The following is a 15,976-nucleotide window of genomic DNA, read 5'->3' as shown; positions in this document are numbered from 1 at the left end:
CCCCATTCCACTAACCACTGCCCTGCGTCTGACCACACCTCCAGCCCAAGCCAGGGTGCTGAGAGCCGCTTGGTTGTGGGCCTCTGGTTAAGGAAACAGGTCAAGGGCCCTGGCGCATGACTTCCATCTGGGCCAGAGCTCCCTCTGCTGGCCCTTTCCTCTCCTTCACCCGGGAGGAAAACCATCCAAGTGGCCTTTGCTACCGACACTGAAAATCCCCTTAGAAGCACAGGTCACAGGCCCAAGGAGCTCTGTGTGGCATTTCCACTTGGGAGCGCCGGTCTTGGACTTGGAACAGGTGTAAGCCTACCTGTGCCACATACCTGCCGTCAGCATCCCCATCTCTCCTTGGCTCTGCTGGCCGAAGCCCCAGGCAGCAGTGGCTATTGGCCTGCAGCCTTGGGACGGCAATCTGCAGGCCTCATTCGTCTGGAGAGTTTAACAACTCAAGAGGTGCTATCACAGGCCACTGAGGAACTGGGGGCAGGGGAGGCCACAAGTCCTGAGAGTGGGCACTCACTGCCCAGAATAACAAGGCCGGAAGCTCCAGGCAGCTCAGAGCACAGCCATGAGATCACAAACATTGTTTCCATCTTTGGCGGCTCCATACGCACCCAGGGGACCCTCCTATCCCCAGAGACCTGGGCTCTGCTTCTGTTTGTCCTCCAGCCTTCAGCCACCATGTGGCTGGCAGCTCCCTCGCCCTGAGGCTCACAGGCTTATTTAAAAAGCCAGCCATGCGAAGGACCATTCCTGACCCAAGGAATGGGGCACTGATGGTGGGGTTTCTAGCACCTTTACAGGCTAGGAGAGGAGCGGTCTTCCTGGTGCCCCTCAGATGTCGTGACTGTCCCCGCCCCGAGTGCTGCCCCGTGAGACTGAGCGGTCACAGAGCCATAGAACCGAGGGAAGAGTCCAGCCTGAGGTCACCATCTGAAACGTTGTCTTTCTTTTCCTAAAAAGGAGCACATCCTGCTAAGAAATCAGAACTTAGTGGGGCTCAAGCTTCCAGACCTTAGTGAAGCGGCTGAGCAGGAAAAAGGTAGGTGGGATCGGGGAGATGCTCTCCTCAGGCTGGGGATAGATTCATTTTCTCCAGATCAAAGAAGGTGAACGTGTAAACACTGCACATCCTGTCAGGGCCTTTGTCCATCCCAGTGGCGAGTGTGGGCCAGACGCAGAACAGGCCCTCAGTAAATATTTGCAAATGGTTGAATAAGCGAATCAGATGGCGTTTCCTGCCCACTCAGAAAACCTCTAAACTTGTCTTCTTCCAACCAGCCCCCCTTCTGGACCCCTCCAGCCCTCCCTGAGCCTTGTTAGCACCTATTGGGTCTGGAAGGGTGACCCAGGCCTGAACTTCTGATGCTTCCTTTTCCTTTTCCTCTCACACCCAGGAAGCCACCCAGATAGAACAGTTCCTCTTTTTGAGACATCAGAGTCATCTCTTGCTTTCTAATCTGCTGTCACTACAAAGTCCAGACCCCAGCCCTTCCCTCCTGGTGGCTGCAAGGCCCCACCCACCCACTTGCCAGACTCGCCTTCAGAAAGTAAAACTTGGGGTCTCCTGCCTCACCTCCACCCCAGCTCCCATCTCCTGACTCACTTCTCCTGATGGCTCATGCTACTCGTGGTCATTCTCAGCATAGAAACCTTCTGCTTAAGGATTGTTCTGTGGCTGTGTCCAGGGTGCCACCAACCATGTTGGAAGCCCCTAGTCTGAAATATAGTAACTAACACCTACCTATTCAACATTGACAAGAAGATTCCCAGAAGTAAAACATCCAACAATTATTTTTTTTTTTGGCAATCCAAATTTATTGAACTACTGATGCTAAGTTATGCAAAATTGCACCACTTTAATTAAGGCTTTTAGTTTACGTTTGGCCACCTCAAAAGGAGTTGTAACATTAGGTTGGTCAATTTAAATACTGTGGCTCCCTGTTGGATAGACACACAGTGTTTACACCCAAATGTTAGTGCATACAAAGCAACAAGGCATCGTTGAATAAAACAGCAATAGTTACTGCAACTTAGGCCTTGTGACCAATTACACATGATTAAAATTTCTTCCCACATTCACATCCACAGTACTCATCCACCATTTAACATCTCAACCAAAACGTTACACATGTGAAACAATCACTAACAGGCAAAAATACTAAACCTGTATATTTGGTATTGCAAATACACTTATGCATGAGCAAGCAGGGGATTCACAGTGAGAATCTACAGCTGCAGAAGCCTGAAAATGATTTACAAAAATTGTTAAATCATTAAAAGATTGTTTGAAAATATACACTTCTTGTTGTAGACCCCCCACTGTACACACAACTATAAACATTGTTCCCTATGTAAACAAAAAAGGAAACATAATAAAAGATTTGAAAAGTCTGGACATTTCCTTCCCAACAGATATTAAAGGCAACGTCTTTAAGACATTATACTGAAAGGACTATCATATCTTTTTTTTTTTTTTTTTTTTTTGCGGTACGTGGGCCTCTCACTGTTGTGGCCTCTCCAGTTGTGGAGCACAGGCTCTGGACGTGCAGGCTCAGCGGCCATGGCTCACGGGCCCAGCCGCTCCGCAGCATGTGGGATCTTCCCGGACCGGGGCGCGAACCCATGTCCCCTGCATCAGTAGGCGGACTCTCAACCACTGCGCCACCAGGGAAGCCCAGGACTATCATATCTTAAAGACAAGATCACTGTCTCCACAGATTTTTAAAAATTAAAAAACTATATCGCTGTGTTAAAGCGCTTATTTGTACAATATAATGGTAATGACCTTGAATTTATGTTTTAAAAATTCAATAAGCTACAAGTATCAAAGAAGTGAAGTTATCTGGAGTACTCTATATAGGAGCTCTTTGGACTCTCTTCTATTATGCTAAAATAATAGTGGTGCTTTTAGGATTTACATTATTGTACTCTCCAATATAAAGTATGGGGCGTGTTTAAGTATACAGTACACCATTTTCATACATGTACAACATTGGTGGATGAAAAATGTCTCTTAACAGTAATACTGGATTGTAGCCTCTGGTTTTACCAGCTGCATACTCTAGGACTATTATATAAGTAAAAATCTCTCTTGTGATCCTGGAAAGTGATTAGAATGTGCAAACTGATGTAGTAGCTTTCATCCACCCCTTAAAGGGTACCACCACAGAAAGTCTGTTTAAGATGTTGGTAGGTTTAACAAAGTTGGAATGCTGGCACTGTTGAATTGGGCAATAGTTCTTCAGACCTGGCTCAGAGCTACAATGCATTTAGTATAATAAAGCAGCTGACATGACGACTTTTTGTGGGCCTTCCCAGGCACTGGAGTTTTTCTGTTAATTTGCCACACTAGGTCATAAAAGATCTTATTAACATTTATTTTTGATTTTACAGAGGATTCTAAGAACGCACTGTTGTTCCATTGTCTTGCTAAATTTTGACCTTGTTCCTTTCCTACAACTCTTTCATCTTCCAAGTCACACTTATTACCAACCAGAATCATTGGAGCATCATCAGCGTCTTTAACTTGAAGAATCTGTTCTCTCAGATCTTGTAAATCATTAAATATGGACTGTGCTCTGATGGAATAAACTAACGCAAAGCCTTGTCCATTTTTCACGTACAAATCCCTCATTGCTGTAAATTGTTCCGTTCCTGCAGTATCCAAGATTTCAAACATACACTGTTGTGCATTACTTCAACTTGCTTTCTATAAGAATCTTCTATCGTAGGATCATATTTTTCAACAAAAATTCCTTGAACAAATTGTACAGTCAGAGCAGATTTTCCAGCTCCTCCTGAGCCAAGAACGACTAGCTTATACTCACGCATGGTGCAAGCTTGTAAAATCTAGTACTTCTCGCACTGTCACCGGGTCCCCGCAGCCGGCGTCGCCTCGCGCTCCCTTCCGGGTCGCTGCTACCAGCGCTGCCGCTCCGGCTGGCTTACACGCCTGACTCTCCAACAATTTTTTAAAGTACTAATTAAAAAAAATTATTCATCTTTAGATGAAATCTTTGGGAAAATATGATATACTTCTCTACTTTTAATTTCGAACTTGTTTATTAAAGCAGATTTAAAACCCTAGGAAAAAATTTATCTTAAAATTTCACCCGCAACCCCATAAATTCTGAAAAAGCAAGTTTTTACTCTTTCCAGTATTTACCCTTATTTATAATTTTTTCACAATTGATTTGGTGGTGTAGGTGTAACTCCCTGTTTCTACCTTTTTTTTTTTTAGGATTTAATTTTATTTATTTTTGGCTACGTTGGGTTTTCGTTTGCTGTGCGTGGGCTTTTTCTAGTTGTGGTGAGCGGGGGCTACTCTTTGTTGCGGTGCATGGGCTTCTCACTGCGGTGGCTGCGGAGCACAGGCTCTGGGCGCGTGGGCTTCAGTAGTTGTGGCTCTCAGGCTCAGTAGTTGCGGCGCACAGGCTTAGTTGCTCTGCGATGTGTGGGGTCTTCCCAGTCCAAGAATCGAACCTGTGTCCCTTCCATTGGCAGGCGAATTCTTATCCACTGTGCCACCAGGGAAGTCTCCTGTTTCTACTTTTAAAATACTTATTTCACGACTAATTCCATTATAGTTTGACTTGTCCTCATATTTATCATTTAATGGGTGCATAGTTTCCTTTTGTATTGATGTATCTATTGTTGGATATTTCAGATGTTTACAGTTCTTTTAACTATGATTAACAACACTACTATAAACAACTTTGTACTTGTAGGTTTTTTTCTTTCTTCCTCTAAGTTACTCTCTTGGGATAAATTCTCAGGCTTGAGAGTCACGGGGTCAAAGTGTAGGAATATTTGTAGGAATATTTGCATTTACCATATTGCCTCCAATGGGTGATGCTCCCTGTAGACTGAGTGAGGGGTCTTCTCACTAAACACTACCTGCACTAGACTTTGCTTTGCTTTGCTTTTGCTCCTTATTGGCCAGAATGTAATGAGAACAAGATGATCCAAAATAACAATTACTACTATTAGTAGTAGTAGTGCGAAATACCGTTCCATTATTACTTCAATTAATTTGCTTAAACTTAAAATTTTAAAACATTTTTTTCTTAATGGGTGAATTAACTATTTATTTCTTTACTCATGTGTTCATTGGGTCTTGGATTTTTTGTTGGTCATACATGTAGACCTTATAGATAGTAACCGTTCTTTGGCTGTATTTTTTGTCAATACTTTTTCATTTTTCTTTTTTATTTGCCTTTGAACAAATTTTGTATTATTTTAGAGAGATCATAAAGTTTTTATACAGTAATTTTAGCCTATCTTTTCCTTTGAAAATCTTCTATTATTTAAATCATTATAAAAATATTACTTCTCCTTAATTGGGATAGCAAATCTATTTTCTGGTAGTTTATCTACAGTTTGATTTATTTATATTTATTTTGCTAATACCTCTGAAATTTGTTTTAAGATATAGGTATTTGAAGACTTAAGATTCTGTTACCTCAATAATATTTTAATAGTGTTTATATTTCTTATTACATTGTGGCTTAGATAATCATACACTGCATCTTTTTTTAATGTATAGCAAAGACTGGTTCTGGGCCCTTGATTCTGTTTTATTCTGATCAGTATTGTACCATTTTAATTACTGCTGCCTTATAATATGTTCTAGTGTATAGTGGGTTACTTCTCCCCCATTGCTCTTCTTTTTCAGAGTATTCATTATATTCTAGATACAAAGATTCAGTGCAAATTAATAGAGCAACTGGACAAGAATTCAGGAGATTGGAGTTCATGGCCAGACACCACTTAACGGTGTCCGGTGTCTTTAAATATGTTCCTCAGCCTCTGTGGGCCTCTGTTCCCTATTGGACTAGGACACTTCAGAAAGCTCTTAACTGTAACCTAAGATTTATGGATTCCAGGTCTTTTCCAGTTTTGCCTCTCACCTACCTATTCTTTAGGTGAAATTTATGTCATCTTATACAACATTTTAATTGTGATTGCTCTAAGGCTACACACTGGATTCAGAGCTGTCCTAGTTTTGTTTGTTTTACAGTTCATAGATTTTTCAGTTATTTAGTTTGCAAACATTTAGTTCTCATTCAGGCCCGTGGTTTGTCCCTCTATTAATTTAAGTATTCCTTTCTTTTTCCTGTACTGGATTTAAGGATCTTTGTAGAGGTCTTCCATATCTCTTACTGAGACAAATTCTACATGATTTATATTTTTGCTTATTTATGAAGAAGACTTTTTTCATTAGATTTTCCTAACTGATAATTAGTGTCATAGATGAATGCTGCTTGGTATTATACATGTTTCTTGTATAATAAATATTACTGTTAACAAATGGTAGTGATTACAATAGTGGTTAAGTAGCATGATTATTATAACTAGGGTGATTACTATGTACCAGGACCCATGCTAAGCATTTGACAATATTTCGCTTAATGCTTACAACAACCCTGAGGGGTGGGTCTTATTATACCCATTTTGCAGATGAGGAAATTGATTCAGGGAGGTGGTAATTAACTGCTAAAGCCAGGATTGGAACCCAGATGTGTCTAAATCCAAAGGCTCTTGACCACTTTGCAAAATACCTCATTTTTTCACATTCACAATCTGTTATTTTATTTTATCAAATTCACTATTTGTCTTAGTTGTGTGCTTGTGCATGTGTATGTGTCTTTCTCTTGTATATCTGTATATGGTTTATTATTTTGGCAACATTCTCTAATACGACAATGGTGATAAGGAGAACTCTTGCCTTTTTTCTGTTTTTAATTGAATTTTTTGTGTGTTTTTCTTTCAAGGACCATGTTGTACCTAATTATTAAATAGATGCACTATTTTAACTTTTTATTATTATTTCATATTTATATTATCACTAAATAGAAGAACATATAATATGTAGAAAGAGAAAATATATAAAATATAAAAATATATTATTTCATGTATTATTTTATATTTTTATTTTTCATTATTTTAAGGAAATATATTCTTCTCTTCCGAGTTTTAAGATTCATGTTGAATTTTGTCAATTTGCATATCTATTTAAAGAATCATATAAATTATATCATTTAATATATTAATTAATAATTTTCCATATATAGTAATAAACCCTTATGGTCCTGCAATAAAATGCATGTGGTCATGATGTACTTTCTTTTATATTTACTACCAAATTTTCTATGTAAGTAACTCTTTTAAAGTATTCTGCAACCTTCCTGCTTTAATTAAGATAAAATCTAAGTTGCTTTGACATGAGGCCCCAAAGTTTGCTAACCTATAGGAGAGAGAAGATTGTTTCATGCTTAAGTAACAATTCTAAGGTGAGCTGTCGGGTTACAGGTGGCTCTGCTCCATGTGATCATTCGGAGACCCTGGTTTCTTCTCTGTTGTCATTTTGCTATCCCCTGAGGTATTACACTTGTCTACATGGTTGAAGCTGGATCGTGGGTAAATCTGTGTTCCAGTTTGTAGGAAGGTGAAACAATGGAAGTTCAGAGCAGGCTTTTTTTTTTTTTTTTAAGTAAACTGGGAGTTGCATATCTCTTTTTAGCTCCCAGTTCATTGGTGATGATGTGGCATGGCAATACCTAGCAGCAAGGGATACTGGGGAATGTTGTCACTAGCTGGGCTGCTGGCCATATGTCCATATTAAACTCCTTTCACATGGAAGCTGAGGAGGGCAGATTTTGGTGGATGACCAGTTGTCTCTGTCACATTGTCTTTCTTACATAACAATATTAGAAAGTTTCTCATTTAGTGCATATGGAGCTTTGAGTTTTTTAATAAAATTTAATACTGCTTTGTAGCATTCTGTGGTATGAGGAACTATATAAATTGTTTGACCTTTCTCTTATTGATTACTATTTAGGTTGTTTGTATTCTTTCTCTACTATAAACGATGTTATAATGAACATTCTCCATGATATATCTTTATAGAAATGCATGAGTTTTTCCATGGGATAGTATCTTAGAAGTAGAATTGCTTGATCAAAAGGTATTTATATTTAAATATATATGCATACTGCCAAGTTAACTTACAAAAAATTATAACAATGTAGACATCCACTACTACAGCAACACCTCACTATCTAATACCAACAGGGAACAAGATGGATCTTAGAAATAAAATTACCAGGTAAATGAGTTTGATTCCTATAAACACTAAACTGTAAAAAATTAACCATGGAATGTGTTCAGTAAAGGTAGCCTCCCTCCCACTTTTCTCTCATTTCTAGAATCTGAGTGGTAAAAACTCAGGCTTCCCCACTTACCAGCTGCATAGCCTCAGGCAAGTTTCTTATGCTCTAGATGCCTTGTTTGCTCATCTATAAAATGGGGGTAAGAATAGTACCTACCTCACTGAGCTGATGTAATGTTTTTATGCGATACTGGTCTTTATTCCAGCAGGAACCTGTCATACATTTTAATTCCTGTCATCAAGGTTGTAGAATTCTTTCTTGCCAGCTAAGTGGGACATTGTACTCTGTGCTCCACAGTATATAGGGCAGTCTGGAGATGTGGCGGGCAACCACATGTGCTTGATCAGCAGGGTTGTGACTTCCTTTTCCTACATTCTGAAAGCTCCATCAAAGAGCCTCGTCCCCGCCTGTACCTGGGACCAAAGGTATTGTAAACCCCCCCGGGAGCTAGAGAGTCTGGCCCCCTTAACAGGTTCTAAATACAACAGTGCATATGAGCTCATTGGGAAAAACTCAAATCTCCTGATGATTGTTGGCTGTTCCTTTGGGAGATGGGGAAAATCTAGAACATTCTGGAGTCTTAAGAACTTTGGCTCTCCTTCGGTTTCTGAGGACTTGGAGACTCTCTTCCCTGTTGCATCTGGTCTTTCCAACAAGCCAACCAGTTCTCTTCACAGGGACCCTTTGAAGGATGTTTGGGTCTTGATCATCTGCAGGTCATTTCAAGCCAAAGACATGAGGCTGACTGTGGACCAGTTCCTGGGCTGCATGTTGGGGGTGCAGAGGTGAAGGAGACTCAGGCCCTGCCGTCATTACCAGTCCCTTGGCTCCCTCAACAACCTCCTATCCCATCCCTCTGCTTGCACTCCTGACCTCCTCACCCAGTTCAATCCACCATCCGCAGGCAGCGAGAGGAATCTCTGAAATGCAAATCTGGTTCAGCCTCTTCAGAGGCTTCATTCTCCTCTCAAAATGAGCACTAGAATCCTTAGTAGAGCTTAAGAGGCCCTGTGCGATTAACCCTGCTCACCTCCCCAGCATCTTCTAGGACCACTCTCCTCCTCCCTCTCAACGTCTTGGTCTTCCTTCAGCAACTCGTTCCTCCTCCTTCTTAGGCTTGGCTCATGCTGTTCCCTCTACCTAAAATGTTCTTCCTCTCTTCCTCTTTGCCTAATGAACTCCCATTCAGTCACTAGATATCTTCTCAAATGTCACCTTCCTAGGGAAGACTTTTCCAGCACGCTCCAGATGCTTCTCCCTTATAAAATCTATCACAGCATGAAAAGTAACATTTGGGTATTTCTCTAATTAATCTGTCCTGCCAGGTAACAAGCTCCCAGAGGACAGTGACACATCTGTTTTGCTCAGCATTATATGCCTAGATCCATGCTCATTGCCTGGAGCGTAGTAAGCACTAAATAAATATTTAATAAATTAATGAGCTCACCCTCACCTTGTAGGAGAGGAAATACAAGGGTAGACAATGTCATTACAATACATTGTGTCAAGACTTGTAGACCATAAAGTACCTAGGAACACAGAGGAATACGCAGCCAGCTCAGTAGGGGTGAATGAGTCAGGGCAGGATCCTTGGAGAAGCAGCTTTGAGCTGAGGAAGAGAAGGGCATCCCAGGCAGAGGGAATAGCAGGAGCAAAGGCACTCAGGCATCTTCTAGCACTTGGCATGTTCCAGGAACATAAGGAATCCCAGGTGAACCAAGTGTGAGCCATGTGTCCCAAAGAGATGGGCAGCAAGGGTGGAGTGGAGGTGGGAATCAGAGAAGGTAAAGTCTTTGAGGTCTAATTAATGAGTTTGAACTTCCTTTAGCACCCTTGCAAAGCCAGAGAAGCCTGTAGGTAAGGAAGCATGAGGATCAAAGCTGAGTCTGAGAATAATTCTTCTGGACAGTTTATGAAAGCTGAGGCTAGAGGTGGGGAGACTAGGTAAGAGGGTATGGAAGCAGCCTGGTGAGAGGTGATGGGACTCTAGACTGAGATGGACAGGAGGGAACTTGGGGAGGATAGGTTTGAGAGCCATCTGGAGGTCAGCTTGGCAGGACTTGATGAGGGGATGGGGTGGAGAGGGAGGCCAGAAAGACCAACAGGTGTGCATCTGCACGGCCAAGGGGGCGATGGTGCTATTAATCAGGGTGGGGAGCACAGAAGAAGGAGCTCCCTTAAGGAGAAAGACAATGCGTTTGGGTTTGGACATCTGAATGCCTGTGGGAAGAAGCCTGGATGTCACAGTCTGACAGAACTGGCTTTGCATCCTGGCACTACCAGTATCTAGCTGGGATCCTGGGGAATCTACTTAACTTTGCTGAGCTTCGGTTTCCTAGTTCGCAGCATCCCCAGAAACTGAGCTTAGCAATATTTGCTCTGCAAGGCTATTCTAAGGAGTAAATGAGAAAGTGCATCTAATGCAAGCTTATGTTTGATCAATGGTGGCTGTTGAAGTGGTTTTTGTTATCCTGATCCAGAGGGTAATGTCTAGGACGTGGCTGGATATCTGGACCTGGACGTTGGGAGAGGTGTGGGCTGAGGCAGTCCTTCCAGACACCCCAGTCTGGGGCTCAGGGCCCTCAGGTCTCAGGCAAGGAGAAGGCCTCCCTGAGAAAATAGATCAGAAGAGAGTTGATCCCCAGGTCAAATATCTTTGACCTTTTGGGGGATCGTCCTGGACCTCAGCACATCTTTAACCAGAAGCCCCCAAAGTTACTTTTCCAAGTCCTGGAGATTGCCAGAAACAAAAGCTTTCATTGGAATGAGGTGGTATAGGCAGATATTTTTTAAATAATTTTACTGTTTTTATTAAAAATAGCTCGTCGATTATCAAAAAATTCAACTAACAGTGAAAAATACAAAGAAGAAAGTAAAAATCGCTTACATCAAACATCCCCTTTCCCACAAATACAGAAGGAGTGAGGGAGATTATAGATTGCTCCATATACTTTTTTTTAATAAAAAGTATGAAAATTTAATTGAACTTGAATTAAAGTGAAGTGAAACTGTAGGGCTTGCTGAATTTTGGTAATTGCTTCCTCCAAAAAAAAAAAAGAGGTTAGTTTTAAAAAGTTTTAAAATAGATATTATGAAATGCATTAAGGGTTTGGAGTCATTGAGGTTCATTTTTATATTACATATTTCAAGTTTGGATTATTGCAGGGAAAGATGAGAACGGCAGTATTTCTTCCCACTTTCATATTTCTTCCTAACCTTTCCATCTCCACCTATACAAATGATAAGTTATTCTTTTTATACTCTCAAGGTTGTAACATTTACATTCCATTCTATAACCATAATTTCCATAGTTGTTTAGCTTTAAGCTTATATGTAAGCGAATTTAATGTTCACCACCAGTCCCTTTACTGTGGCTCACAATTCCCAAGCTTATGATTTTGATTTATGTCTTGTTTAGCTGGATTTCATCATCCAATAGTTTTCCTAGAAGGGCTTAGAGGTGCATTTTCCTTGAATTCTAGCATGTTTGAAAATGTTCTTATTCTTGAAGGACAGCTTAGATGGTTATAAATTCTGGATCGCTCTTTTCCCCAGAGCTTTGTAGATGTTACGCTGTATTCAGTGTTGTAGAGAAGTCTGAGACCAGCTTATTTCCAGCACCTCTCAACCCTTACCTTTCCCTGTAGGTTACTTACTCTTTCTATGAGGGTAGTTGGAGAAGCATTTTTATGTTCATATATAGCTATGGATCTATATAAGATATATACACATGCATAGAAAAGAGTAAGGTTTTATATATATGTGTATATATATATATATTTTTTTTCTTGGTGTGCTTTTTCAGTCTGCAAGTTCAGCTTTTCTCTCAGTGGAGGAAATTTTTTCTTCTCTTATGTCTTTGAATGTGTTCTTTGTTCCTTTTGTTTTTTCACTACTCAGAGCCACCGTAATCTGTAAATTTCTCCTCAGTGTCTCCACTGTAGGTCCATTACTCTACCTCTCAATACTTTAATCTTTCTTTCCTTCTTTACTTCCTTGTGCTCATCTCAATCTCCCCCACTAATTCAGCTTGAGGCTCTATCTGTTTTACTCCTGCATACTTCCAACATATTGGTTAGTTCTACAATTTTAGAATTTTTTGCTTCATTTTGTTATTTTGGTCTTCAGTTTATTTCCTTAAATTGTAATCTTCTTCCATTTTGTGCGATCCTCTCATCTCACCTCTGATTCCTATTTTCATTTTTTCAGGTTCTAATTTCTCCTTGAGTCAAGACATTTGTGGTGTACATTTTGCACAAAAAATGCATTTCATGTGTTTCTTGCATCTATGTTTCTATTCTGACATCTGTCTCCAGCATGTTTCTATTCTGACATCTGTCTCCAGCATGTTTCTTTTCTTCTTTCCTTTATACCTTCCTCTCCTCTTTCCTTCCTCTTTTGACTATACTATTTTTGTGTAGTTGCCATGCCATTTGTTTTCATTTAATTTTTTTTTTGATATGGACATTTCTACCTGGATTTTCTCTTGACCTAGATATATTGTGTAGGTCAATTTTCACCGACTTTTTCCTACCTTTTCTGAGATCTCTGTCCTCCTGGCAGCTCTTAGTTGAGGACTGGGTATTTTGTGTCTGCGTTGTCACTGCTTGGGTGGTGGGGAAAAGAGGAAGTTCAGCTGGTGCTGTGGATAGTGGTGTTGTGGGTTGGTTTCTGCTCTTTTTCTATAACTTTGTTAATAGTCTAACACTTGAATTTATTCCACTGAAGTGGGGGCATATCTTATTCCCTTGGGTGGGCAGTAGTGGGGCATGGATTATTTCACCAGTTCAGGGTAGAATTATAGGGACAATCTGCCCAGGTGTTTATTTTCCACACTTAACCCAACTATTCCCAGCAGCCACTCTCACTCCCCTGCCAGATAAAGGAAGGAAAAGATAGACAAAATCCAAAGAGTCTGGCCACTCTGCTATTTCTCAGAAGTGCAGGATGGGGGTAGGGGTTGTGACAGCTTCAGTTGGGGCTTTCTATGTGTCTCCTGTCACTCACTCTATCAGAAGGGATTGTTTTATTTGTTTTCTCTTACTTTCCTTTCTGGTAAGTCCCTCTGTGTTGTTTGAGATCATCAGCTCTGGTAGAATACTATGCTGTCATTCTGCTTCTCCTCTCCCCTCCTCCTCAGTACGAAAAGCAAATAGCAGCACAGGCAGTTTTTTGTCTTGTTGGAGTGTTCTTATGGTGGGATGGATATCCTTCTACTCTAGAGAAACTTTCTGAATCGCCTCTGCAGCTGCCTGCCCACCCCTCGGTCCACTTCTCTTCCGGCTCTGTAGTCACAAAAGTGACTACAAAAGTTTGTCACAACGTTTCCTCTCACATCTTCCTCTCAGTACTGATTCTTTGAGGGAGGAAGAAAGGGTTATCAAGGGTGGGAGCTCTACATTTATTTCTAGTAAGTTCTGTTTTTCTCTGGCCATTATTTTTAAAGATTATTGCCTTTTCCTGTACTTGAGAGTTGCTGGTCTATTTTTAGTTGACTTTAAATTTTTTGTTGTTGTTATTGTTGTTAATTTGGTTGAGATCAGGAGGGTGGCAGGTTCTGGGATCACTCTATTTATTTACTTATTTATTTATAATTTTTATTTACTTATTTATTTTTGGCTGCGTTGGGTCTTCGTTGCTGCGAGCGAGCTCTCTCTAGTTGTGGCGAGCAGGGGCTACTCTTCGTTGTGGTGCACGGGCTTCTCATTGCAGTGGCTTCTCTTGTTGCAGAGCATGGGCTGTGGGCTTCAGTAGTTGTGGCATGAGGGCTCAGTAGTTGTGGTTCACTGGCTCCAGAGCGCAGGCTCAGTAGTTGTGGCACATGGGCTTAGTTGCTCCACGGCATGTGGAATCTTCCTGGACCAGGGATCGAACCAATGTCCCCTGCATTGGCAGGCAGATTCTTAACCACTGCACCACCAGGGAAATCCTGGGATCACTCTTAAGACAACCATTTTAGCAGGGCTAGAAACCCATCCCTTTTTGGGGAGTGGGGTTCTACCTAGCGGACTTTTCTAGGCAAAATCCCCTCGTATGACTTCCCTGTGATTATTAGACCTCATACAGTTATGTCAATCATAGATTTTTCAGGAGCCCACTGCTTCATTATCTCTCTGCTGGGTGCAGTGGGGAATACATAAAGGTAGAGTGTGACCAGAGGCACCACAAGGTTTGCCATCTGTCACATGGAAACGTCAGACAGCAGTAAGTGTCAGGACAGAACCCAAGAGGTGACAGGTAACTAAGAGAACTAGCTACCTGATATGAGTCGAATCTCGTATCCAAAGAAGGATCGCTGACTGCCCTGACTCTGACAGATGGTCCTCCGGACTTTGCTGGATTCCTTGAGTACCAGGAAACTCATGAACACTGTTCAGTTATCGGGAAGCTCAAAGTATTTAAACATTGTTTACCTGGAGCCAAACTATACCTCCTCTTCTCTCTGCATGGTCTCCCTTGGGGAGGCTTCTAATTCACATGACTCCCAATCTTAGCTCCATTTAGATGGCTACCACAACCTTGCCCATAGTCCTGATCTCTGGCCTGGACTACAGTTCTGGAAATCTGTTGGGTCAAACCCATGAAAGACGGCAAAACATGGATAACTAAAAGTCCTGCGTGCAAATGGAAAATAACCATTGTATGGGACGAAGATACCTGATTTGGTTCAAGTAAAAGAGATTCAAGGCTTTTAATCCTAAATGTGCTGTGAGCCCATAGTGTAGGGCACAGCGAGTCAGTGCTAAATGAATAACTAATGTCAATGCCAAGACCGCTTGCCACGGTGCTCCTGAGCTAAGAGCTTGTTAGAGCACATCTGGGCTTCTGGGACAGCAACAACCAGAATGTGTGCAGTCAGGGGGTGGCATCTAGAGGCCGCAGTGAACAGTTGGGAAAATCGGGCTACAACCCGGAGAAGGGAAGCTTTGGAGAGGTACAAGAGCTGTCTTCAAGCAGGAGAAAAATTAGTGGGAAAGAGAGTACTTGGTTTGTTCTTTCTGCCTTCAGAGCACAAACCCACGACAGGTTTAGGAGATTAAAAAAAAAAAAAAAGGCTATTTATTGGTTCTGTTGATGAGGAGGCATCTGAGATCTGTAAAAGATCTAATGACCTTAGCTTTACTCTGGAAAAACCCTGTTTCTACTCCTATCTATGGGGATATGGAAGCAGATGCTGATTTCTAAGTAGGACACAGATGATAGAACTTTTGAATTCATCTGAGAGAGAATAGTTGGGCAGCAGGCCTCTTGAGAAGCCTGCCAAAGAGAGGGGACTTTTCCAAACTTTATAGCCAAAGAGCCAACAATTTTCCAGTTGCCAGAAACCAACCTCAGACCCCAGACACAAGAGCCTGCTTGGTACTATGGAGAGCAATGGGAACAACATAGGACTTAGAGCAGATAGAATTATTTGAAGCCTATGCCATTTACCAGTTCTGTAACCTTAAGCAAGTTATTAATCTTGCTGAGTCTTAGTTTACCCACCTGAAAAATGGGATGATTAAGGTCTAGCTCATTGGGTCATTGTGAGGATAAAATAACAATTATAAAGCCCCTGGCATATAACCAGGTTCCAATAAATGTTAAAGCTATTCCTTACCCCCTGAAGCAAATTGCCAAGAGTATTACATTTTATAAATTAAACACTTTTTTTTTCAGGGCCCCCTTCTGAACTCTCCCCAGCTATTGAGGAAGAAGAGTCAAAGAGTGGCCTGGATGTCATGCCCAATATTTCTGATGTGCTGCTTCGCAAACTGCGGGTCCACAAGTCTCTCCCTGGAAGGTAAAATTGGGGCATGGGT

At 41.4% G+C, this 15,976-nt stretch overlaps 1 protein-coding gene and 1 pseudogene across 2 annotated transcripts in view; one reads left to right on the top strand and one right to left on the bottom strand.

The window, feature by feature from the left end:
• IRAG1 (inositol 1,4,5-triphosphate receptor associated 1) overlaps positions 1 to 15,976 on the top strand; it is a 119,571-nt gene that overhangs the window by 65,855 nt on the left and 37,740 nt on the right. For both annotated transcript variants that reach the window (XM_060018489.1, XM_060018488.1), the window contains 2 exons: positions 964 to 1,042; positions 15,834 to 15,957. In XM_060018489.1, the coding sequence (XP_059874472.1) occupies positions 964 to 1,042; positions 15,834 to 15,957 (203 nt within the window). The remainder of the gene's footprint in view (positions 1 to 963; positions 1,043 to 15,833; positions 15,958 to 15,976) is intronic.
• LOC132429110 (ras-related protein Rap-1b-like) lies at positions 3,044 to 3,871 on the bottom strand (annotated as a pseudogene).

Source organism: Delphinus delphis, chromosome 8 (genome assembly GCF_949987515.2).
Source record: "Delphinus delphis chromosome 8, mDelDel1.2, whole genome shotgun sequence".
In the NCBI taxonomy this organism is placed as follows: Eukaryota; Metazoa; Chordata; class Mammalia; order Artiodactyla; family Delphinidae; genus Delphinus; species Delphinus delphis.
The sequence above is the reverse complement of the archived record's forward strand: the minus strand, read 5'-3'. Positions and strand labels throughout refer to the sequence as shown.